Here is a 23,959-nt window from a genome sequence, read left to right as displayed (position 1 = left end):
GGGTTGGGTGCTTATTATATGCCTGACCCTAGTCTGTAGCCTTTACCAGGGGTTTACCCCTTGAAGTAAAGGCCACATTCAGCCTCTGTCTGCATTCCTGGTATTCAGGATGTACTTGGCACAGAATGACTAAGTGGGTCTTAGTAGAAGGAGTCTATGTATGTTTTTCTGCAGATACACACTCCAATATTTCCTCAGACTAAAGGAAACATATTTAGCCCACTTGGCAATGGGCAGTTGAAATAAAAACATTCAATTGATGACCAAGTATCGCTTCCATATTCTTCTTCTTTTCCTTCTCTGGATAATTACCCACAGTCACGCACTTTATAAAGCCTTTAGATGTAAGTGACTATGAATTATTACAGACTATAAGTCTTTCATCTTCCAGACTGACAGTCTATGCTTCCCATCTCTCAGGAGGGAGAGACTATTATAACTATATTTTTGCTTACCAAGAGAATTGTTAATGGTTATCCTGGAGGGAAAAAACTCTATAAATATCCAACCTATAATGAAGCCTTAAGCGTACTTTTTTCCTTTATTAATGAAATTCCTTTCACATGCACTGTCAGCGTGGCTACAGAACCACTACGCCAAGAAATAGACAAAGGCAGTCATGAGTTTTTCTTTTACCTGTTTGGTCCTCAGTTTGGAATCCGATGACAGATTGTTGTAGGTGTAATGTGCTTGAGTGACTCCACAGAAGAGAACCGCAACTATGCCTGAAATCCAAAAGAAGACCGATCAAAACCAATGTCCTCTCCCCAGTCAACGGACAGGGCTGGGAAATGGAGTTGCTATCAGGACAGGTAAAACTCTCAGTAATTACCATGTTAACAAAGCCCAGGTGAATCTTGCTACTTGCTTGAAAGAGGTCTTGGGATTGGAACATATAGAAAAACATTAAGCAGTAGAGTCTTACTAATATAGGAAGTAGTTTCTTCCTGGAGGGAAATGATGCTGTAGTCAAGAGTTAGAAAAAGCTACTCTTGAAAACATGAAGAAAAAAAAGTGTGGGAGTCAACTCTGGAATACCCAGAACAAGGGCCAACTACTTAGCTGCCTTTTCTAGTAGCTGGCACATCCACTTTCCACTGTGTGCCATGGGGAGCCTGGAAAGGTTTCTGTCGTGCCATAATTTAGCACTAAATCTATGAGTCACCAACCTAAGACCTGGACAAGGCTTTTGATGCTCTTTCCAATGCTTCTGATTGCCAAGTATCAGACAAGAGACCTCGTGTGCCTCTTTGCATCCCTGGCGAAGCTGGGCACTCTTTTTGTAACTGAGCACCAAGGAGCACTTCTGCCCAAGCCCCTCACTCCCGGAAGGTGGTAGGGCTGTCGTCTTTTCCTGTGTACTTCCTACCAGCCCATTCCTGGTCCACCGCAGGGAGCATTTCTTAAAACCACATTTCTTAGAGCATTAAATGCTACATGAAATCATACATGCCACATAGCATGTGGGGACAGAGAACAACAACAGGGCCAATGTGTTATTTGTTCCTTGGCTCTGCTACACTGTTAGTGTCCCTGGGCTGGGTGGGCTTTAGTGAGAGCTCCACTCTACTTTGGATTAAAGATTAGATTAATTATGGGAAATTGGGCATAGAGGGGGGCTTGGGGAAAAGAATCGGAGATAAGTACACTCCTCAACTCAGAACAAGGGGATTGAACTGAATTTTAAGCAGCAGAGGTTTTTGATATAAAAACACTCATAAATTAAACGCTGATGATTCTTAAGAGTATAGAGCTATGTGAGCGGAATACTGGCATTTCAAATGAGCTTGAAATAAAGAATTTTAAAGGGCTGAGCTGTTTCGTATGTAAACTGCATGCATTTATTTACACGGTGGTTATTTTTCAAGTTGGTATCAGATAAAATATTGTTAAAACATGTTTACATAATACTAGTACAGAGCCACTCGTTTGCATTGTGGATTTCTTTTAACATTATGTTTTAAATTTTTAGATAAAGAAAAAAAAACCAAGCAGGAAAATTTGTTAAGAAATATATATCTAATAAATGTCTTTGGAGATTTTTGGTCAGTTCTTAGTTTCTTAGCATGTCTTGGGAAATTCTAAGGAAATCAAAAAAGAAAAAAGAAAGGAAGGAAGGAAGGAAGGAAGGAAGGAAGGAAGGAAGGAAGGAAGATATCTAACATTACTCTTCACAGGGTTCCTATCAAAAATCAACCAGGACCAGGAATACTTAAGCGTGGTAAGTTGTTGAGGCATATTGGTTCGTATTGGTTGGATATGAAATGTTTCTCTGTGTTTGTTTAAAATATCATGATGCGTCTATCTCAAGTCTGCAGGGGAGTCCTCTGATTGAGGGTTCACTGAACCCCTCTTTACTGAGAAACCACTTGAGCAATGTATTGCTATTCTGGAGAGGATGTGGATAAACACACAAGTGTGCTGGGTAGTGAATTATTCTGAGAATAAGAATGGGTAAGATCCTTTGCAGGGTCGAAGGGGTTCAGCACAGCAGACACCTACAGGGAGCTGGTTTCCTCTCCTGCTTGCTTCTTGGTTACTGAATGGCTCTATCCTTGCGCACAGGCTCAGACTCCTGGTGACTCAGCATCAGCATCCCAGCTTGCTGTCTCCCTCTGTTCAGCATAGTATCTTATTTTCCCTGCTGTCCTGCATTTGGGCTCACCTTTTCCTTCTCCCACTGCACAGCATCAGTCACATTTATTAGCCAAGCCCAACCGCTTTCAGCTCCTCTCGCCATAATGTTCTCTTCTAAACAATCATCATTTTTAGCTTGGATGACAGCAATGTCTTTCTAGGTGAAGTCCCTACCTCCCCAGTGGGTCCCTCAGTTCCTGTGAGTCTTCTGCCAAGAACATTGTAATGTACTCCCAGAGTCTAACACTGTTCCTTCTTCCATCTCCACAGCTCTCTGGCCTTATTTTTTAACACACTTCCTCCTGACTCATGGTCCTGAGTACACATCCTGCCACAAGGCCCTTGAGCATCCAGAATTGGGAATGCTCAGTGCAAAACACCCGTGTGGTTCCCTCGTCCATTTGGGTATTATAGGGTGTGTGAGACCAGGCTACCAGATAGGCATAAGAACTGGTAATGTTGAATGAGATTAAACCCAAGGAATCACAGAGATTTGAGAGCCGGAGTGGACCATTCCCTATCTGTCTCTGTTTCTGCTCTGGAACACGTAACCACTGTACCATACTGAGGACCATGGACACTCAGTCACATAGCATAACACCCGGAGTTCTTTGTGCTAATGAGGAAGGTATCTAGACAGCCTGGAGCTTTTAGCCAGTGACCTCCCATTCCTGGGTATTCCTTCCCATAAGAGGTATATAATCACCCTAATGAAGTATGTGGATTTACCTCCACCATTAAATAAACCAGCAGAAACAAGCAAGAGTCTTCTCAGAGAGTTGCTTCATTAACTACTGCCAGAGGGACACCCTTGGCTAAAGAGTGGCACTTAAGACTCCAGAGGAAGGCTTTCTCCCCTCCAGCCCCTCTGGTACTCTTGGCACTCATTCCCAATCAGATTCTACTTGTCCCGGACTCCACCTCCTCCTCTCAGCCTTCTCCTCTCCACCTAGTGCAAATATTCCAAGGGGAAAGATAGACTTCAGACCTGTTCCTGACTTCCTCTTCCAGGTACCCAGAGAGGAGACCAGGAACCACTGAGGACTCCCCGTTTCCGACTTTGCCCTTCTACCTCTGGGTGTGCCAGCAGTGCCTGGGCATCCTATCAGAGAAGCAGGATGCAATAAGACAGGGGATCTCCTCCAATGTCACATAAACAGACCAACTCCCCTAATCGCTTTGTAAAATTGACCCTTTCGTCACTCCCCACCCTTCTCTTTGGCTCACCCGCTCCATGTTTTCTACTGTCATCAATGGTTTCTGCGCTTGTCTGTTTTTCTGCCTTCCTCACAGAAACAGAGCTTAAGAACATCTCTGGCCACTTAATCCTTAAAGAAGCACTGGGAACTTTCGAATGTTGTTGGTAAATAACTGAGTATTCTCTCTCTGGAATGGATGAGGGACTGAAGTCACCTTGGTCACCTCGGAAGTGCCAGCTGAGATGCAATGTTCCCCCAACTTTCTTTGCTTTTCTGCCTACATTAGGCCATCTATGCATGCCTTGAAGTGATCCCAATTTATCTGGTAGCTGTCATTTCTGATATTTCAGGGAAGGAGATATGTGATGTGGTGATTACACATCTGAGCTAGCTCCTCTCATCCTCTGAGCAGAGTTTTCTCTCACTCCACTGTCTTTCATTTCCTTGCCTCCTGTGGAACCCTAACATACAATGTCCCTACTAAATATGTTCAGAATCCTGTGTATGGCTATATTGTGTGCCTGGCAAACCTTGAAGATCATGTGATCAGAAGCTTGCTGTTGTAATTAAAGTAAAGCAACAAGGTTGATTTGGCCTTTACTATTAGCATACATGATCATAATTCTATAGCCCGGTAATTAATTAAATCACATAAATTACTATGATTAGAATGACTTTTATAAGCCAAACACACTTTGAAACTGTCTCATTTAGCTATCACCTAAGCCACCCCTTCTCATTGGAAATTTCATATTATGTTTTCAATGATCTGCAATCAGTTCTGATCTGAAAATAATTGATGGAAAATTCCAGAAATGCTTCTGTTTAAAATAGCGTTTATTGTCACTTACTGTTTTAATTGTCCAGCTGTCTAATTTTTTACTAGGCCTAGCAGGTTAAGCAGTGTCCAGGACTCAGGCAGAGGTGGGTGTCTTCCACCATTTCCTCCACAAGCAAGGGGGGACTGTAGTAGCCATAAAATTTCCCATCGTAGAACAAATTCAGAGTGGACAATTTTGTTTTCTAATGCTCATTTTATTTGTAACCTAGGTAGTTCTTGTGTTATTGTCGTGTAAGGCTCTGCACAGCAGCCTTAAATTTAACTGTTTCAGGCAACCACATGTAAGAGACAAGAGGCCAAGGGCTTTGTGCTATCCACCAATCAGTGGCTTAGCTCTAAATCCACCTTCCTTCTTGACAGTGATCCTGGCTCTAAAGATCACATGCCTCAGTCTCCTGTGGGTGCTGGCTGCTTCTGTCAGGGTGCAGCCCCAGAGGTGGGGGAAACTAGCAAACCACATAGAGGACCAACCCCCTCTGCTGTTCACTTCTCGGCCTTCTGCTTGACTGTACCTCACCAATGCTTCTTCCCCCTATTTCTGCAAGCATGTCCGGCCTCCCTTCCTACTTCACTGGTTACCTTTTACAGCATCTCCAGGCCAGCTCTGCACACATCTCAGAGAAAGAAAGGACAGACAGATAGTGACTTCAGTCAGGACCAGGAGCCTAAGAGCTCTAGCTCTTATGTGTGTATGCGCTTCCCATAGCTCTGCCTAGTCCTGACGGTTACATTTGCTATCCGCAACAACATGTTTGCCATTTAGAAATGATATTAGCATGTATCTTCTCCTTTAGAACCGGGACTAGGAAGACATCAAGGCAGAGGAGACGTTATATCTAGGGCCTCAACTCATTCTCCTTTTCAATTCTCCATAGGATTGGAATAGGTATTGATAAAAAGTATCAGGGGAATCAGGAAGAAGTGGCTTAGGACTAGAAAGAGGTCAGAACAAGGACCACAGAAGAAGTGGGACAGTTCTGACCTGGGCAGGTCTTATTTTCAGTCCTGTGACCTTTGAAGAACATATGTGTTATTCCACAATGGAGTATGAACATTCTCATCCTTGGGTATGTTCAGGCCAATGACCATCTTTCACTGTAGAAAGGGCTACTTTCATCAAGCAGAAGGTAGATATACTTGAGTTCTATGCTTTACTCATCCCTACACACACTTCATCAACCCTCCAGAATTAATTTATTAATTTTCATTATATACAAATATTTACATTTATTTAAATTATATTACTATATAATATCATTATATATGTATATGTTACATATAATATTGCATATATATAGTGTATGTGTGTGTAATAGTTAAAGCAAAAGAGTGGGAAAAGGGGTGTGAAAGGGGTTGGCGAGAGAAGGACCAGGGAGAGGTTATAACTGTATTTAATAAAAAACGAAATTGAATAATCTTGTTTAAAGAAGCTGATTGCTTATGGATTAGAGTGTAAAAAAGCCTGCTTTAAGAAAAAAAAGACAAGGAGAATGGAGACTTCTGCTGTGTTCATGCCAAGGACTGAGGCAACTCCTCAGGAGGAACCCACACCTTGTTTTCTGAGTGTGAGTGCTGTTGTTTCTCACCCCTCCCACTGCCTGTCCTCAGCACTCCTTGAATGTGCTTGGTTATACCTGCCTTTGTCCTCTTTAAAGATTTGAAGACCCCCTACCCCTTCTGGAAGATCTAATGTGGAGAATTTCTGGAATTCAACCAATGCAGTTAGTGAGATCCAGATCAGCAAGAACAGGGAATCTTATTAAAATACAGTAATTTTGGAGTAAGGCCCCAAACTCTGCATTTTTATATTGTCAGGAGATATTCTGGTCCTTACACTGAACTTCAAGAAGCAAACTTTGACCAACATAAATTCACTCTTGCTCCAGCTTGGTCTTAACTTTGGATAGCCCTCAGATGAGACCCTTGCCCTGTTCTTGATTCTTTGGGGATAACAGATTTTTTTTGTCCTCTGTTATTTCTTATTTTATCAGTGTCTCTTGTTAATGTTAAGGAAATTTTAAAATCATATTTTTTTTCTGTTTCTCCTTCTCTGGTTTTCTGAATCAACATGGTTCTATGAAATACATTTTTGTTTCAGAGAACAATTATCTTGTGGGACTTTTGAGGCCTTTAATTATTTTTTTCTTTTCTTCTTTTAAAGCAGTACTGGTGAGTTGAAAATCACTTACACAGAGTAAGTTAGCAATATATTTTATCAGCAAATAATTCAGTAAAATTTCCCCTCCAAAGAAAGGAAACAATGCCTATAATTTAATTGTTATAAAATTATCATATCATTTTTTTATCAAAGTGTCATGGGCTCAGAAATTAGCAAGAGACAGAGGCAACTAAATGCATACATTAGATATTTAGAAGCAGACTTTTCTTAATGAAGCTGAGTTTGAAGATAAAATCAAATTAAAAATTATAACTTTCTTAGAAATAAATATCACTAAGCATATATTCCATGTCAAAACCAAAGGGATAAAACCAAAATTATTTGGAGGAAATTCTATAGCTTTATATAGAACTTATTAGTAAAAGAAAGATTGACAGTAAGTGGACTGTTACCTTCAAAAAGTTAGGCATGTGGCATAAAATAGATTGAAAATAAGTATAATAAAAATCAGCTAGCCTCTAATGATGCCAATGGCGAGTGAAAGATAGAGTGGTAAAGGAACGCCTGCTCCATGCCTGTCAGGAGCCCAGAGGCTCCAGTCTCAGTCTCACCCAGGTTTCCATTATCTGTTTCTGAACATGGCTAGAAAATGAGTGTTGACCAGGTCCAGTATGGCTTGGATTGGGACACTTAATGAGGATGCAGTGGTAATGAAGGAATGGCAGGTATACCTACAGAAACCTGTGGTTTGGTATACTGTCCTCTCTCTAATAAAGAATGCCTACAACACTAGCAGCCTGAAAACTCTGCACAGCACACGGAGGAGGGGTTAGCTAGTCCCAGCAGGGTGGTTTTAGGGAAGCAGTCTTAGGCTGTCAACATCCTGGATGAGGAACCTGTGGATGATTCTCTCAACATTCTCACACGGACCAGGATAAGACTTTGTCATTTCCATGGGTGTGAGACATTGGGGTCTTTGACATTGTTATATACCTATCAATAACGCGCATTCCTTCAGTATTCTGTCTTCTCCCCACCAATGGTATTGGCCAATGACTTCACATCTTGAAGACTCAGCTTTCTCATTTGGACAGCACCCGGATGTTTCTGAGGTTTGTTCTAAGTATAGCAATATGCTATACCTTAAAATGATTTCCCAACTAAACATATTGATAAAATTCAGTACATATAAAGTCTTTCCGTAAGTGTTAAAAGTACAAGAAATGAGGCAGACATGAAGTGGGGAGAATAAACTAGAGAAACTCATTCAAAGGGCAAACACAACCATTTCTACTGCTCGGTGTGACAAGACATGTGCTCTGAACATTCTATGCCCTTAGAGGTCGTGTGCTGCTTCCCCCGCTTACTACTGCAATGATGAAGCAGGTTAAGAAGAGATTTCTTACTCCTAATAATCCAACCAGACAGTCCATGGCTGCTCTGTTCACAATAGCTGGAAACAGTCTAGATGACCATCACCTGGTGAGTAAACACGGAAAACATGGCCTATTTACACAATGGATCAGATTACTCAGCTGCTCAGAAAAATAAAACCTGTGGGCAAGTGGGTGAAACTAAAAGAAACTTATTAAGTATTTACTTTAGGTCAGAACCAAAGGGATAAAAACAAAATTATTTGGAGGAAATTTTAAAATGAGCAAGATGACATGGACTCAGAAAAATAAATGTCACACACTTCTCGCATTTGTTGGTGTTAGATTTGAATGTGTGCTCTGTTGGGAATACCCACAGAGGTTAGGCAATTAGTCACTTTCAATGGAGTGGAGGTAAAACTCAGTGATCTAAAGATAAAGAGGGGAATAATGGAACAGGAAGGGTTAAAGTCAGGCTGGGGATCAGGCAGGGTAAAAGAAGGCATACCGGAAGGGTCAGGAATGGGTAACCTCTTTTGGGGTTGTTGATCTGTGAGTCTTAAGACCTCCAAACATTACAGGCTATTGCCAATGTTGCTGATTACCCTCCAAAATTTGAGAGTTAGACCCTATTTCTGAAGATGCACCGTGCTTGAATCAAAGAGCTTGGAGAAATCAAGCTGATACTGACTGGAAGCTTCATGTGCACTTGCTAGCTTCCATAGTATTAGAATGCGCTATGCATCCTATGGAGGAGAAAGTAGTCATCTGTCTTACCCAGCTATGAACTCTGAGAGCTACAACATTGCCTGATCTAACAAGACATGTCCACTGGGGTAACAGTGGCATGAGTGTAAGAGGAATAACCAATCACTTTCTGGTTTGATTTAAGCCCTGCTCTACAAGATGAACTCATATCTAGACACGTCATAAGCTCTAGGGGGAGAACCTAGTACTATTATTCTGCTAAATGACATTTTATTAAACTGACTTCTAGTGACTTATGCTCATAAGCCTATATTAATGCATATGTAAGTCCTTACTAGAGAAGCTTCTATTTGCAGTAGACGGCCATTAACACACAGACTCACAACTGGTCAAGGTGCAGAGAATAAGAAACTGCACTTTCTCATCCCTAAATGGGATGTGCATATCCCTCCTGTCAAAGCTCAAGGATCATTGCCGATGAGAGGGCTGAAAGAATGTAAGAACAGAGTCATAGAGAATTCCAAGGGCAGAGGCATAGATAACTACAAGGCTTTTCCTGAACACAGGAACAAGGCTTTTCCTGAACAGGGCAGTTGCATGCATGGTCTCGCAGTGGTTGTGACAGGATGCAAGAGACCTGTGCCAGTTAAAGCCATACAAAATGCTAGCATGGAGAGGAGAGATGGGCACTAAGTCCTGCAACTCCATGAGGAGCGATTGGCAAGTGAATGCTGCTGAGAGAGAGAGAAGAATGTATCCCTGGTAGATTCACAAAGGTTATGCTTTCAAGAATATATGGGCAGCACAAATTAAAATTTAAATAAAAGAAGATACAATGTTGGGCAGATAAGGGGTTGATTGGGGGATCTGGGAAAATTTGGGGGAGCGAAGGTGTATGATTAAAACACATTGAATGGAATTCTCAAATAAGTAATAGAAAGGGAAAATGCTTCGTTTTGTATCATATAAAATATGTTGATTCTATTTATATCACCCCTGGAAAAACAAGCAGCCATTAAATGCAACTCTGGAAGAAATCAGGAAGCGGTTTAGAGAAAGTAAGAATGTCTGACTCATGTTTGTGCACAAAATCGCCTTTCAGCATCTGCCCACTGAGGTTTCAGTGGTGGGCAAGGTCATAAAAGGCTTGGCCACAGGGACTCATTTATGCAATTCTGAACAAAAATTAGAACCAACACTTTCAGACACTAGTTAAAAGAACTGTTTTGAGAAACCACAAAGCACACAGTTCAGTTCAAATTCACTGGCAAGGAAACTCAGGAAACAGCTCTTTGGTAAAACTAATGATACTGTTGGTATGTAAATTATTTCCAGAGAGGTCAGTTTTCATGCAACAATTGCTGCCCTTTGAATAACCAAATACTATTCACACCATCCTCTGTTACTTATACTCTGGACCCCCTCAGAGGCCTCCACATCAATTGCTTGCTTACATGATCATGGTTCATGATTCTGTGACTGTAAATTATGTAAAACGAATAATACTACATTGGGAGTGAAGAGGCCTGGGACCCTTAGGCAAATTGGATGTTGGGTTCAACTTAAATTAATTGCATTCCACTAAATCCCATTGTCTTCTCAGTAAATTAAGAAGGGTAGTCTGCAGTAGTGGATTTAAACTGGGATAAGACTACTAAAAGTTGGGAGAAAATATGAGGGCTTCATAATTTATACAAGCACTCTTGTGTACTGTTAACTAATATAAGACCTCTTATGAACAAAAACAAAAATATGCGACATGTGATAGAGACTTATTTATATTTTAGCTTGAAAACGTCAGAAATTTTAGCAAGCACTGCTGTAGGTGGTAGCTTGTGAGCACCTTTAACTTAAAGTATCTGTGTGAAGAACACCACAGTCGTCAAAGTCTGTGTGTCACGGTCTGTGTGTCAAGGTCTGTGTGTCATCATCTGTGTGTCAAGGTCTGTGTAAGATCGAACGGAAGGATTGCATGGGGCCCTACAGATGCACACTGACCTCCTGTCTACCTCCTTATCCTCAGGAGGATACGTCCACTGCTTTTCTCTCTGTATTGTCTCCAACCCATAATAGTTTCTAGAAGACACGAGATAGTCACATGCTTGTTTGTTAAATTGACTCTTCTCTATTTAAGGAAATGCTTATTAACTTTGAAAAAGAGAATCTGGGGTGATGATTTATATCCTTACATACAAATAAATGTTTTATGAGGATTGATTAGTTTTAGGGTCCTTTTTTCCCTTATATTCAACTGTTTTATTCAAGTCCATTATCCCCTAGACTCTCAGCCAGTGATAATGTTATTCCCCCATCCTCTTCTCATTAGAAGTCGATAAAGGCTTCAGGTAGGGAAGCGTAAAAATAAATGTCTGTCACACAGAACATGATTTTCTTTGACATTAAATTCAGACTTGAGGGGTTTATGAAGTTGGAGAATATTGCATTTTTAGATAGGAAATATTGATTATATTACCAGAACAGGGAAAGAGTATAAGAAAAATAAAACAATGTGTCTTGTTCTTCCACAATACTCGGAGGGTCTTAAGGTTGGTGGGTTATTTTTCCTACTATGCATTTCTTAATTACCTGATCTACTAAAGGAAGCCATTCTGACAGGTTGGCTACTACTACTGAGAGAACTTGGAACTGGAAGTCAAAGATTTAACAGAATGGAAAACACCTTCAGGGAGGATGAAGGAATCTGAGTTTCCAAAGTGTACGTTCACTGTCTCGTCCCCCATGCTTGGCAGCCGGGTAGCCGGCAGGTGGACGGGAGTCTGTGGAACTTAAGAGGGAAAACACCATGAACCCATGTTCTTATTCCTGACTTCTCTGGGGCAGACGGAATCTGCACTTCAGAATTATTTCATGTTGCAACGTTTTCAGATTTCCACTAAGCAGCCCCCATGCCTCCCAGTCCTGAGGTTAGGGGAAGAGAACTCTTTTTTTCTTTTGCTTAGACTCCTGATATTTGCCTAAGGTGTTGATCATTCATCAGCCAACCTGCCTGTCCATTTCCTTCGACTCGACCAACATAATTATAGCAGGATAGTTGGGATTCCTAATGAGTGATCGCATCTATGAAGCTGGAGATGTACCTTCCCAGGTGGCTGTTCCACATGGGGAGAATCATGAAGGTCTTTAAGTGACCTAATTGTTGTCAGCGAGACAATTGCCAGTTGCACAGAATCTAGAATCACCTGGAAGAAGGGCCTGCCGGGAAAGCCTCTAGAGAGTTCTTGGATACATTAATTGATGTTTGAAGACCTGCTCGACTGGGCAAGACCACTGCTTGGCAGGAGCTCCTGGGTTGCATAAGATGGAGAAACCATGCAGAGCACCAGTGTGCATTTGTTACTTTAGTCTTCTGCATATAGGTTTCATGTGGCCAGCTATTTCAAGCTCCTGCTACCTTTACTTCTCCACCGCAGTAGACTGTACCTTGAACAGAGAGCTAAACTAACCCCTTCCTTCCTTCCTTCCTTCCTTCCTTCCTTCCTTCCTTCCTTCCTTCCTTCCTTAAATTGCTTCTGTCAGAGTATTTAATCATGGCACCAGGAAAAGAAATTGAGAGAGTCCTTCCCCATCCTGTTTTAGTGAACGAGGCCATTGAAGCACGCATCCGGAAATATCTCTGACTACCTTTTCTTCCATCACCTGGATATTGGTTATTTGTGTCACAGTCTGACAATTTTTATACTTCTGTGCAGAATATAGTTCTTGAGAATTCGTTTTCTTTCTTTCTTTTTTTTTTCACGCTGCCTCCTGACACTCTGAGGTATTGGCTGAGAACCCTCACAGGGAAGAAGTCAGGGTAAGATTGTCCGCAACTTCAGTTACATGTACAGATGGTTTGGATATTGAAATGAAGGGCAGTTTGCTTCAGAAAGTGCAGGCGTGAGCTGCTGAGCTACATCTGGGGGAGATGTGTGCCATACCTGTTTACTGAGCCTGTACATGCTTGCCCATGGTTCAGTGTGTTGGTAACTAGTCTCCTTGGGAATGATGGGTACTTGCCCCTGCAACCTAGAGGCCTAACATTTTGAGCCTCTTGGTAAATACTCTTCCTTATCTGTCAGGAATCTTGTCTACACGATGTTTAGATGGCCTTGTCAGTGTGAAATCAAGAGCAGTATTGAGCAAAGAGATGCAGACAGATTTGTTGTTTTGTTTTGTTTTGTTAAAAAACAGTTCAAATTAAGACCCGCTTGGCAATTTGCTTTAGTTATAGAGCACCATAAATATTATATCCCAGCCCAGTGATACAACATGTCAGATACCAGCCAAACAGAACACATTCACTTACAAGCTGAAAGCTTTCTTTAGAATTTTCAACCCATTTTTTTTTGTGCCAGTCTGTGAGATAGTGGAGATGAGAAGCAACAAGCCCAGTCACAGAGATCAAGCAAAGTCTTAACATGTCAGAAGAAGTTGCTGCAGCGGGAGATCTATTTTCTTCAGCTATTGTGAAAGAGAAGTGACTTCCCCAGGTCTCCTCTTCTCTCCACAAAAGCCTTTCAAGAACTGACCTGACATGTGCCACCTCTTCCTCACCAGGCAACGTAATTAGGGCCTGAGACTGCAGAATAACAGGAACATGCAGGTGACAGGACAGACATGGCTTCACTGTTGGGTTCTCTGGATGTGCTCAGGGCATCTTTGTTGCACCTCTTGATCAGCTCTCTCAGTGAATGGATCAGATCAGGATTCGCACTAACCTTTTGGATGGTTGTTTATTATTTATCTATCTGTCACAGAACCTTTATTCTTTACACTCAGACTTCAAACCCCCACAGCTTTGCTTAGCACTAAAAGCTAGTTTTCTTCATATTTTACAAGTTTATTTTCTTAGAAGCCATTCTAAGCTGAATAGTAAGCTGTATTGTTTAAATTTTGTGTGAGAGAGTGAGGTATGCCAGTACCCTCTCTCCTCCCTCTGTGGCTATAAAATAGGCCCAGGAATCTAAAAGTGGAAGATGAATTTCTTCTAGCAGTGCCTGGGAGCAGGGAAGCATTAGACACCGTGTCAGTGTGGTCGTTAGAAATCACCCACGTTGGTATTTAATGACAGTCCCGAAAGTTTGCTTCTGGCAAAAACCGGACCCCCAAAGTCTCAGCTGGGAAAGAGATTATAAAAATGAATTTTCAAATCACCTTTCCAGCTGTGCTTTTTGGTTATCTTCATAAACTGAACATCAGCTCCTATGACAGGATTCAATTTCATTAGGGATTATGCTATGTACATAATGCCACTGAATTATTTTCAATATTCAATTTAAAATAATGGCTTAGTAACCTAATGACTTCTAGAAAGTAGGTCTCTGCATGAGGAAGACTTCTACTGATCAGAAGTCACGGACACAGGTATACCAGAAATCTCTTGGAGAGAACATGTCAAGGTCCGCCATTTTCTCAAAAGTCACATTCAATAGGTAGACAGAGTCTCTCCCTGGAAACTAATGAAATCCCTTTGCTATAGCAGTGAAGAGATAAGAGCCAATTAAAAGAATGGCTTGTCCCAGCTCCTGTGAGTCAGCCCAAGAGTTGGAAGTCAGTGGCTGCTCCCTCCACATTTGGCTATGAAAGCCAGGCACACAGCATCATAAATTCCTTCTTCCTGGGCTCTCTTTGCTGTGAAGAATCTCAGGTGTCCATTTCAATGTGTGCACTCTCCTCCCTGAGGAAGGCTTTTCATTTACCCTTCATACCTGTCCAATCTTCCTAAGTAAGCTCCCCCCACTGCACTTGCAGAGTCTTTAGTAGCAGTCAACTCCCAAGGAAAGGAAAATGCATGTCTAAAAGCCACATGTTTCCTATAAACTAAGTTCTTCTGGGTGACTACTGAATGCTCACAGGTGGTTTCCAAGAGACTGAGATGAGGTGGTGGCAGACACTGAAGTGGCAGTGGAAAAGATGATGGAAATAAATCAAATGCTCATCATCAAATTAGTAACAACTGAAGCAAATGTTGGAGACGTGGAAGTTAGAAAGCCCCTTCCCACTGGAGTGCTGCTGCTGATTCTAATAGAAAGCTGAAATGACAAGATAATGAGCAGTGTGCCAGCTATCTTTGAAAAGCTTGATTTTTGTTTGTTGGTTCGTCTCTAAGTATGCACCTGGCATAAGACAGCCCCAAGTACTCTTGCCTCAAGGCTGTGCTGCCTTTGAACCTCATTTCCTTCCTGGTCTGTCACCAACTTGTGGGTGCCTTTGTGCCATGGCTTGTAGATCATTATTTCCTTGATTCTGTCTAGGCTTCTTTGTGAGCAATCAAAACAGACCCCAGCGATTGTCACCAGAGGGGATTTATTGGAAGGAGGTATGGTAAATCTGAGGTGGGGGAAAGGCACCAAGACAGTGCCAGGACTTCATTGACAGGAAGGAATAGAAGGTCTCAACAAGGTTCTGCTATTTATTGCAAAGGACAGGTACCAGTGCTTATGCATCTTCCTATCTCTCTCCTAAAGATTCACATCCCAGGGAAAGTGTCTGGTACATTTGACTGCAGAAGCTGTCAATCATTTTAGTAAGGGAGGGTGAAATACCTTGCTTAAGATACTATTATTCAGTGGAGTCTCTGTCTCTGTCTTTCTGTCTCTCTGTCTCTGTCTCTGTCTCTGTCTCTGTCTCTGTCTCTCTCTCTCTCTCTCTCTCTCTCTCTCTCTCTCTCTCAACTGTGTGGTTGACAGATGCACTAGCACATTCCTCTACTCTAGACTAGGCTAACTACATGTTTTAATTTTTAGCTTAGCACATACAGAAATCAAATTCACGATGCTCATTAACTTGGTCTGTGGATCTGCTCTGGGATAGCCTCACCAGTTTCCAGAAAGAAACTCTAGGAATTCTATCAAGTACAGGGTCACTTCCCACTCTATCGTGGAGTCTGTGATGCCCAATTGAGAAATTTGATTCTCTGACGAGCTGTTCTGACTTAATCAAAGATTCAAAAGACAAGCATCATAGCTTGAGAGACTCAGTATGTAGACTGAGGACCCAATTTCAGTGCCTCAGAATCCAGTTTAAAAGAAAAGTGGGAACTGCAGCATCCTGGAACCCTAGTGTTGTAGAGGTAGAGACGAGAGGATACATAGGACTTGGTGGTCAGCCAGTGTAATCAAATAGGTAAGTTCTAGATTCAGTGAGAGACCCTATGTTAAACACTAGAGATTGGAGAAGACACTGATACTGATATAGATCTCTGGCCCATGTACATGTATATACATGCATGTACACACACACACACACACACACACACATACACGCACACACACGGCAATATACAGACTGAGTGCTTTCGATGCTTCGATCTTGACTTTGTGGACATGGTAGCCTATTGTAACATCTGCCCTTTAAGCCTATGTATCCAGTCAGTTCTATATTTCAGAACCACAAAAAGTAAATGAGGTAAGGTAGTGAGATCTAGATGTGAATGGACAGCCCCACATTATAAAATAGCTAAAGAGATACTTAAAGAGTAATTTGTAAGTCTAATATGAAGATAACCACAAAAATTTACTGGAGGCCATAGAGAGACTTAAATAAATAGACATATAATTCTCAAATTATTTTCTGTTTGGAACATAACATCATTTTCGATTTATTTAGAATTATAAAAATATGAATACTACAGATAGCAGATTGACCTTGTAAAATGAGACTGATCTATTAGACACATATGTCTATAAATCTATATTAATTTTTGAGAATTATTTTTATTTTATGTGTATGGGTGTTTTGCCTTTGAAGGCATGTTTTTCTGTGTACCACATGCTTACTGCATATATGAAAGCTAGAAGAAGGCATTGGATCCCCTAGAGTTGGAGTTACAGATAGTTGAGTCACCATGGGCCTGCTTGGTCCTCTGGAAGAGTAGTCAGTGCTCTTAACTACTGAGCCATTCCTCTAGTTCTTCTCCACTGGATATTAAGATAAGCCATGAAGCTGGGATAATTTAATGAGTGAAGATCAAAAGCTAAGTGAACAATAGGAATCCCAGAGCATGTACATAATATATGAGTACACAGAGGAATTTAAATCCATGGGTCACTAGAACAAGTGGCTTACCATCTGGGAAGAAAATCAAGTCCCTATTCTACCCCACAGATAAAACAACTACCACAATAAAGGATATATTATCATTAAAGAAATATGCAGGTCTTACAGAAAGGGGATAAACTAATTCAAAACTTGAAACGGGTGTATACTAACCATACATACATGAGACAAGCAAACAAAATGTAACATATTTAAAAAGGAAAAGGGGGCCGGAGAGATGACTAAAGGGCCTGTTGAGAAGCATGAGGACCAAAGTGAAGATCCCTCCCCCATACTCATGTAAATGACAGATCCCTCCCTAGTACTCATGTACTCGTGACAAACCAGTGATGACCTTTGTAATCCCATTATTTGGGAGGTAGAGAATGGGATTCTTGAGGGCACTGGCTTAGCTAGACAAGCTAAATCAGTGAGTGATGAGTTCATCAGGAACCCTGCCTCAATACACTGGGTGGAGAGCAACCAAAGAAGGTACAAATGTCAACCTCTGGCCTTCACGTTCATGAGCGCGCGCATACACACACACACACACACACACACACACACACACACACACACACACACACACAGACATACTAAAATAAAGGGACAAGTACAAATTAAAGAGAATTTATAGAATATATGACAAATGACAGTTGAATTTTCTTGATAAAGGACAATGAGAACAAAAGGTGACAAGATGAGGAGTTGACTGAGAAGAAAGGAAGAGCTTACTGGGTGCTTTGACAAAGACGAGATGCTGACAAACAGCCACATGCCCTTAGCATGCTTTTCTTCAGTAAGAGGGGGAGTCCTGAGGGAACTAGAACCCGACGATCAGCAGTGTGTTTAATAGGTTGATGCTGTGACTGAATGCCCATGTTGGCTGCAGCACAACAGAAGTCTGACTATTACAAAAGATGGTTAGGATAGCCCCCATAAACTTAAAATATTAGCCCAGAAATTTTGTTTCTAGGTAGTGATCTAAATAAAAATCCTTATAACTAGCTAAAAGGAGTATTACTTCAAAAATATTAATATTAAAAACTGTAAACAACCAAAAGGCTTGGTAGAATAAGTTAAGTTTCTGTGCCATAGTATTGAATGTCATAAAAAGCAATTGTTATAAGCTGTTGAGTTGTTTATTACATTCCTAATTAACTCTCTAAATGTATGACTGTGTATATTTAAGTATATATTCAATTGGTTGTATGTGAATGGAAATATATACGTATATTTTTTCTTAGGTGGACATAGTAGAACAGTAATAGTTATAAATAGGAGGTAGTGATAGAAGCTATTTCTACTTTTGTTTCCTTGTGCAAATGTATACTTTCAAAACTTTCTACAGTAAATGACTTTCCATAGAAGTAAGTTTTAAAAATGATGATATATATATATATATATGTAAAAACAAATGTGCTATAGTCAAAATGACAGAAATCCTGTTTTCAAAGCCAAGTCTTACGAGAAAACTAACTCACAGAACCTACAGAAGAAGTGAAGTGGGCATGGAAAGTTCACAGGCCAGCTTCCAAGCTGATGTTCTTAAGGACCTACCTGGTGATGCTTGAGCTCAGGGAGTCTTTCTGGGAGAAGGTGACATATGAGTAACATGGCTAGATCCTGCGTGCTGCGCTGTTAGTGTGCCAGGCAAGCAAGCCACCATGACTGCTGGTCTCCACTGTTCTGTAGCTCATTCCATTTTATGTCCCGCTGCACTCATTGCTGCATATTCATGTGGTAAGCATTTTTCAAAAGGTCTCCAGGTTTTATCTTTTCATCATACTAATTTACTTCTAGTCTAGGATGGCCTCATTACCGTGAGATGAGATTAGATTGCATTGGATATTGGACTCTCAGATTTCACTGGAGGTGAATATGGGAAGTAACCATATAAAGAGAACTCCATGAAGAGTCTCCATGTTTTCCAGAATGATTATTAAAGGTATTTCCATTCTGCTGTTCAAACTCTACATATGATGATTCAACTGATAAAATCTCCTAAAATTTTAGTAACTCTTACTTAAAAAACTTTTTCCCATTTTTATAAATAAACATGACTTCCTTTGACAAGGCTGTTGTAGTCCTGAGTTGGTTAACATGTTCTCTTTTGACTTTGGCTAGCAGAGAGCTCAGAGCCATGCCCATTGCCAAACTATAGCAACACACAGCTGCCTAATTTTACTGAAAAACTCTATCCCAGAACACGAATGTTTATCCTCAACTAAGAGGCCCCATGATATGAATGGCTGGTATTATGAGTTGTTACAAATCCAGTTTGGAAATAGGCAAGGATTAAATAACAAATAAACACATAAGTATTTGGACTGACCAGCCTTGGTCTTTGGCAGTAGGAAATGCTCGTACCTAGCTTGGTTTGAATCAAATGCCTCTTAGGCATATTGCCTAAATCTGGAGTACTGCTCACGAAAGCCTGCTGCTGGGTTCAGTCATAGACATTGGGGTCTTCCTATTACCAAAGTCCATACCTGCTACTGTCCATCTGTGAGGTCCTTAGGCATCCACTAAGGGTTCCAGGAGCTCAGAGGCATGCTTGTTGCCAAACTATAGCAACACACAGCCATCTGATTTTGCATAAATACTCTATCTCAAAATATGAAAGCTTATTCTTAACTCAGAGATCCCATGACATGCAGATTGAGAAGTCTAACAAAAGAGCAAGATAAGAAGAACCACCATATTGAGTTTCCTGTGGACTATAAAGTTAGAAGCATGTTCTAGAGCAAGATATAGTTGAATGGACCCTGAAATAGAAAACCTTCAATCATAGAAATGTACAGGTTTCAGGGGTGTGTGTGTGTGTGTGTGTGTGTGTATGTGTGTGTGTGTGTGTGTGTGTGTGTGTGTAAGTGCATGTCTGTATTAGAATATACTCCCTTACCTTCCTAGAAGGTCAAGTATTTATCCTTATTGTTAGCATTTTGTAGATAATTTTACAAGTTAGATACAGAACAGGGCACGAAAAGGGACACAATGTTTTTTAATAACTAAGGTATAAGGGGTTGTTTCATTTAAACAACATTATCTACCAAAGCAGTGCATACCAAATGCATAGCTCTTCAGCAAACTCCTTAGTAACATGACAACATATCAACATAACAGTCTTTGAATTGCTATAATTTGGATAAAGTGCCCAGGAAGGTGGAATCCGATGGTGCCACCTTGATTTGAGTATCATGAGAACTTTCAAGGCAGATTTCTGGCTAGGAGCCTGTGGGAATACAGGGCCCATGAGGCTTTGCAGTGTTTCAGGTCAGTTTATCAACTGGTCATCATGCTAAAATGATATGCAGTAACAGGCCAGAGATGACCAACAATCAATGGATGAGGTAAGCTCCTGGGACCCACTGACCCTCTGTTGGAGGTGAGCCCGGTCTCCCACAGTGGAGTCTCATTTGTCATGGGACTGTCCACGAGTTCGGATCTGAAGTTTTTAGCTTTAAATCTCAGCCTCTCTGCTTAGCACACAGTGTCCTGGGACACTTCTTAATATTATTGAGTCTTTCTGTAGATTGAGTTCATCTGGGACAGTGGCTTGTAGAACATCCTCAGTGAGTGTCCATGTTAATTGTTGCTTAGGTTACTTATCCATTAGACTGAGAATATCCCAAGGACACAGATTTCACTGTGGGTAATGGTGTTGTAGTGAGTCTCACGGCTTGCCTGTCCATTAAAATGTGGTGGGTAACTATGGGCCCAGGACCGATCATGAAAGAAGCAGGGAGTCAGGCTGAATACCCCTGGTGACCTTTCCACATGAGAAGCTGGGACAGTTACCCCAGTACATTCCCTCCAGTGACAGACCAACAGTTTGGTTAAGGAATCCATAGCAAAGAATCTAAAGCCCATGGGATCTTAGGACAGTTTTCCTTAGATCCCGGAGGCCTCTGTAGACTTTCTGCTATATGGGACACCAGACCGTAGAGCAACCCACTGGCATTTGGGGTTCTCACATGCCCAGGCAACTGTGCAAAGATTATGAACACTGATGCATATGAGATGTGCACACTCTGGAGAGGCTGCTGGCAGCCACTCACTTCTTTCTCCCTAGTGAGGCTGGGTGTGTGTATCCCTTCACAGTGCACGTAGCCATTCATTTGTAATGCCGTCCATTATTAATACCAGCCAGTCCCTTTCACCATCCCCTCCTGTCCAAAAGGAAGAAAAGAACATTTTGAAATCATTCTGTTAAACTATTCTGCACAAAGTGGATGAATTATTTTTTATTATTTCTCCCCAGGGAGCTCCGCGGAGGCTGATTCTGATAGAATCCATTCAATTCACTATTTAAGAGAGACTTCATTACCCCGCCTGCTGGGCTGGGGAGACTCCACACCCAGACACACACAACAACCCACATTCACCCACATTCACGGCCTTGCTCACACTGCAGCATAAAACACTGACCTGTTAAGCCGGCGGCCTCGGCAGACAGGAAGGCACTCCAAGAAAGCAGGAAAAACAGGCCTGTCTCCAGCATTGGGAACTCACGGAGCTTGGTAAATTTGGTCAAGTGACAAGGTGTGTTAAGGAAAACAACTGTTTGTATAACCCAATCTCCTTGCTGGCTAAGAGGAATGGATTTGGCAATGACAGTTGCAGAGCCAAAGTCTGTTTCTTTATATCTGAGTAGAGGTAGCACACAGGCCCCAAGGAGTTAGCATGACTCCCATGCTCCACTGCAGGCTGAACACACCATAAAAATTCAATTTTTTTAGAGAGTCTCTACTAAGACTGTATACCAGCAGACTGTGGGTATGCAATCTCCTGAATGCAGTTTAGTTCTTGAAGTGTCATTTCAGGAACACTGGCAGATGGAGGGAGGGCAAGCAAAAGATTGTGTCTTGGAAGCAGAAGAGTCCCTTAGAGGTGATGGTACTGGTCCCTAGGATGTAGCCTGAAGCAGGCCCTTCTGTGGAACCCTCTCCCCTAGGGGTGGCATGGAAAGTAGTTACTCATAGTGAGAGGGGAATTAAGTCAAATAAAATAAATGAAATAAATACCTGTTTACAAAACATTTGGTTCATTTTGGCAAAGGTGATGCTACTAAAGCAATAATCTATAAATTTTAAATTAGAAATAAATAAATAAACAAAGGATGCTGGCCCAGGCTGGCAGAGAATGGGTTATGAGGAGATAGTTAAGGCTCTGTGATGATGGGAAGTTGTCATATTGCTACCATGTTTTGTTAGGCACAAAATGCCTGAAAAAAATAATGAGGTGTGGCTTGTAATCTCACAATTCTAGGAAAAAATGATGAACTTATTCTACACTGAAAGATGGGTAGTGCATGTTATGGAGAGAAAAGCCTGACCTTTGGCTTCTGGGGTGGAATATCTGTCTTCAGCCCTTGACTTGACCACACACACTGGTTGTGTGACTACCAAGCAATGTACTAGCGTCGGCCTCACTTGTGTCCCGCATGACTTGGCAAAAAGAATAGTACATCTCCACTGTAAGTTTGGAGAGTGAAACGGGATAGGTGTGTGGAAAATGATTTGTTGGATTTTTAAAAAGCCAGAATACTAAGGGTCAGAATGGTAGGATTCAAAATTCTCAGCTCTCCTAGTTATAGACCTAGTCTCCTTGGTGCCTCCCATTCTCTGAGAAGAAATTGGATGACAGCATCTTCTGTCTGCTCCTTGCCACATGTATAGAGTGATGTACTCAGAATGGTGCTGGCCTGCCACATGCACCAAGGGCTATGGAAACATCTCTGTTAGTGGCTTAGGACAACTTCTTTTCGTAACACACCCTTCCTGGAAATACATCCTTAAAGAACGGGATGGGACTCATGCAGAGTAAAACATGGGCTTACCTAGGTCCTTTCCCACACTCTCTCTTGGTGCTCATGAGGAATGCTTTGATGCTCCTTAGGAATGGTCTCGTAATCCTTACTAGGGTTTTTTTTCTTGGTGGGGAAGGGGTAGTTTACACTTTCTTGGATATCAGATTAGTTCTATATCTAAGTAAGCTATAGAATATCTCTTCCTTTACCCTTCTCCAAGAAATCATTAGTTCTGAGTTAAAATCCAAGTCAAGAATCCGAGGGTCTGACCGAAAGAAGTCTCTAAGTCTTCACTATGGATTGATGAGATGACCGGGTTAGGGGCAGACAGACAGCTGTGCACAGCTGCCTCCTCCACAGCCTGTGCGTAGAGCCTTAAAGCCACCAAGTGACAAGCAAGTGGCCCCAGCACTGCCATGGAGGACTTTCCATTGGCCCCTGTCTTGTCTGTCTCTCTGCTTTCTTGCAGATGTGACCGGACCCCTTGGCAGACTTTCGGCCTCCAGGACTGTCTCCTTTCCTCATTAGCCTGCTCACTTCTGTGGCCACACATTCTGCTCCCCAGCCTAGAGTTCTAATTTCAACTCTCCCACCTAGTCTCTGTCATCAATAAAAAACCTACCTTTGAATCCCAGCCCTGAAGCATCCTAGCTGTATGGCCACAGTCAAATTGTTTATAATTGTTGGAGAGTCTGGAGCTGTACAATTAGAATAATAACAGAATCTACCTTTCAGGACCATTGTACAAAGTATCTGAGATAAAAAAAAATGCCTAGGTTATTGGAGGGTGATGAAGTTTCCAGTGAATCCTAAGTGATATTATTATCATCATGCTTACTATTCCTGTTATGGGACCCAGAGTGAGTATGGGGTGTCCCTTAATCTCTTGTGTAAAGAGAACATATTAATGCTACAGGACGGATTCAAGTAACGAGGTACCTGTGAAAGCCCCAGCCACGTGTCCCCCCGTCATTATGACTACTCTAGTCCAGGCAGCATGTGACCTCTGCCATAGCTTCATCTAATGATTAAGACACCAAAGAGACCCACATGTAGCAGCCGTCATTTCTTCACTCCCCACCCCCAAACTACAATTGTGAAGCTTTTTAAAGCCCCATTGGTTGTTTTCCTGGCTTACCCTATCAGCGGGAGACCAACAGCACAGTGCACTTTCCTTATTAACTATACTTGACGCTCTTCTACTTTTAACCTTGGATCTTCTCTCCTTTCCCT

At 41.6% G+C, this 23,959-nt stretch overlaps 1 protein-coding gene across 2 annotated transcripts in view; it reads right to left on the bottom strand.

The window, feature by feature from the left end:
- Positions 1-23,959, bottom strand: part of Slc9a9 (solute carrier family 9 member A9) — a 560,109-nt gene that overhangs the window by 272,271 nt on the left and 263,879 nt on the right. For both annotated transcript variants that reach the window (NM_001271438.2, XM_087562860.1), the window contains 2 exon segments: positions 637-725; positions 21,346-21,451. In NM_001271438.2, coding sequence (NP_001258367.1) covers positions 637-725; positions 21,346-21,451 — 195 coding nt within the window.

The sequence above is a fragment of the Rattus norvegicus genome, chromosome 8 (assembly GCF_021556685.1).
Source record: "Rattus norvegicus strain SHRSP/BbbUtx chromosome 8, alternate assembly SHRSP_T2T, whole genome shotgun sequence".
In the NCBI taxonomy this organism is placed as follows: domain Eukaryota; kingdom Metazoa; phylum Chordata; class Mammalia; order Rodentia; family Muridae; genus Rattus; species Rattus norvegicus.
This window is presented reverse-complemented; position numbering and strand designations above follow the sequence as displayed.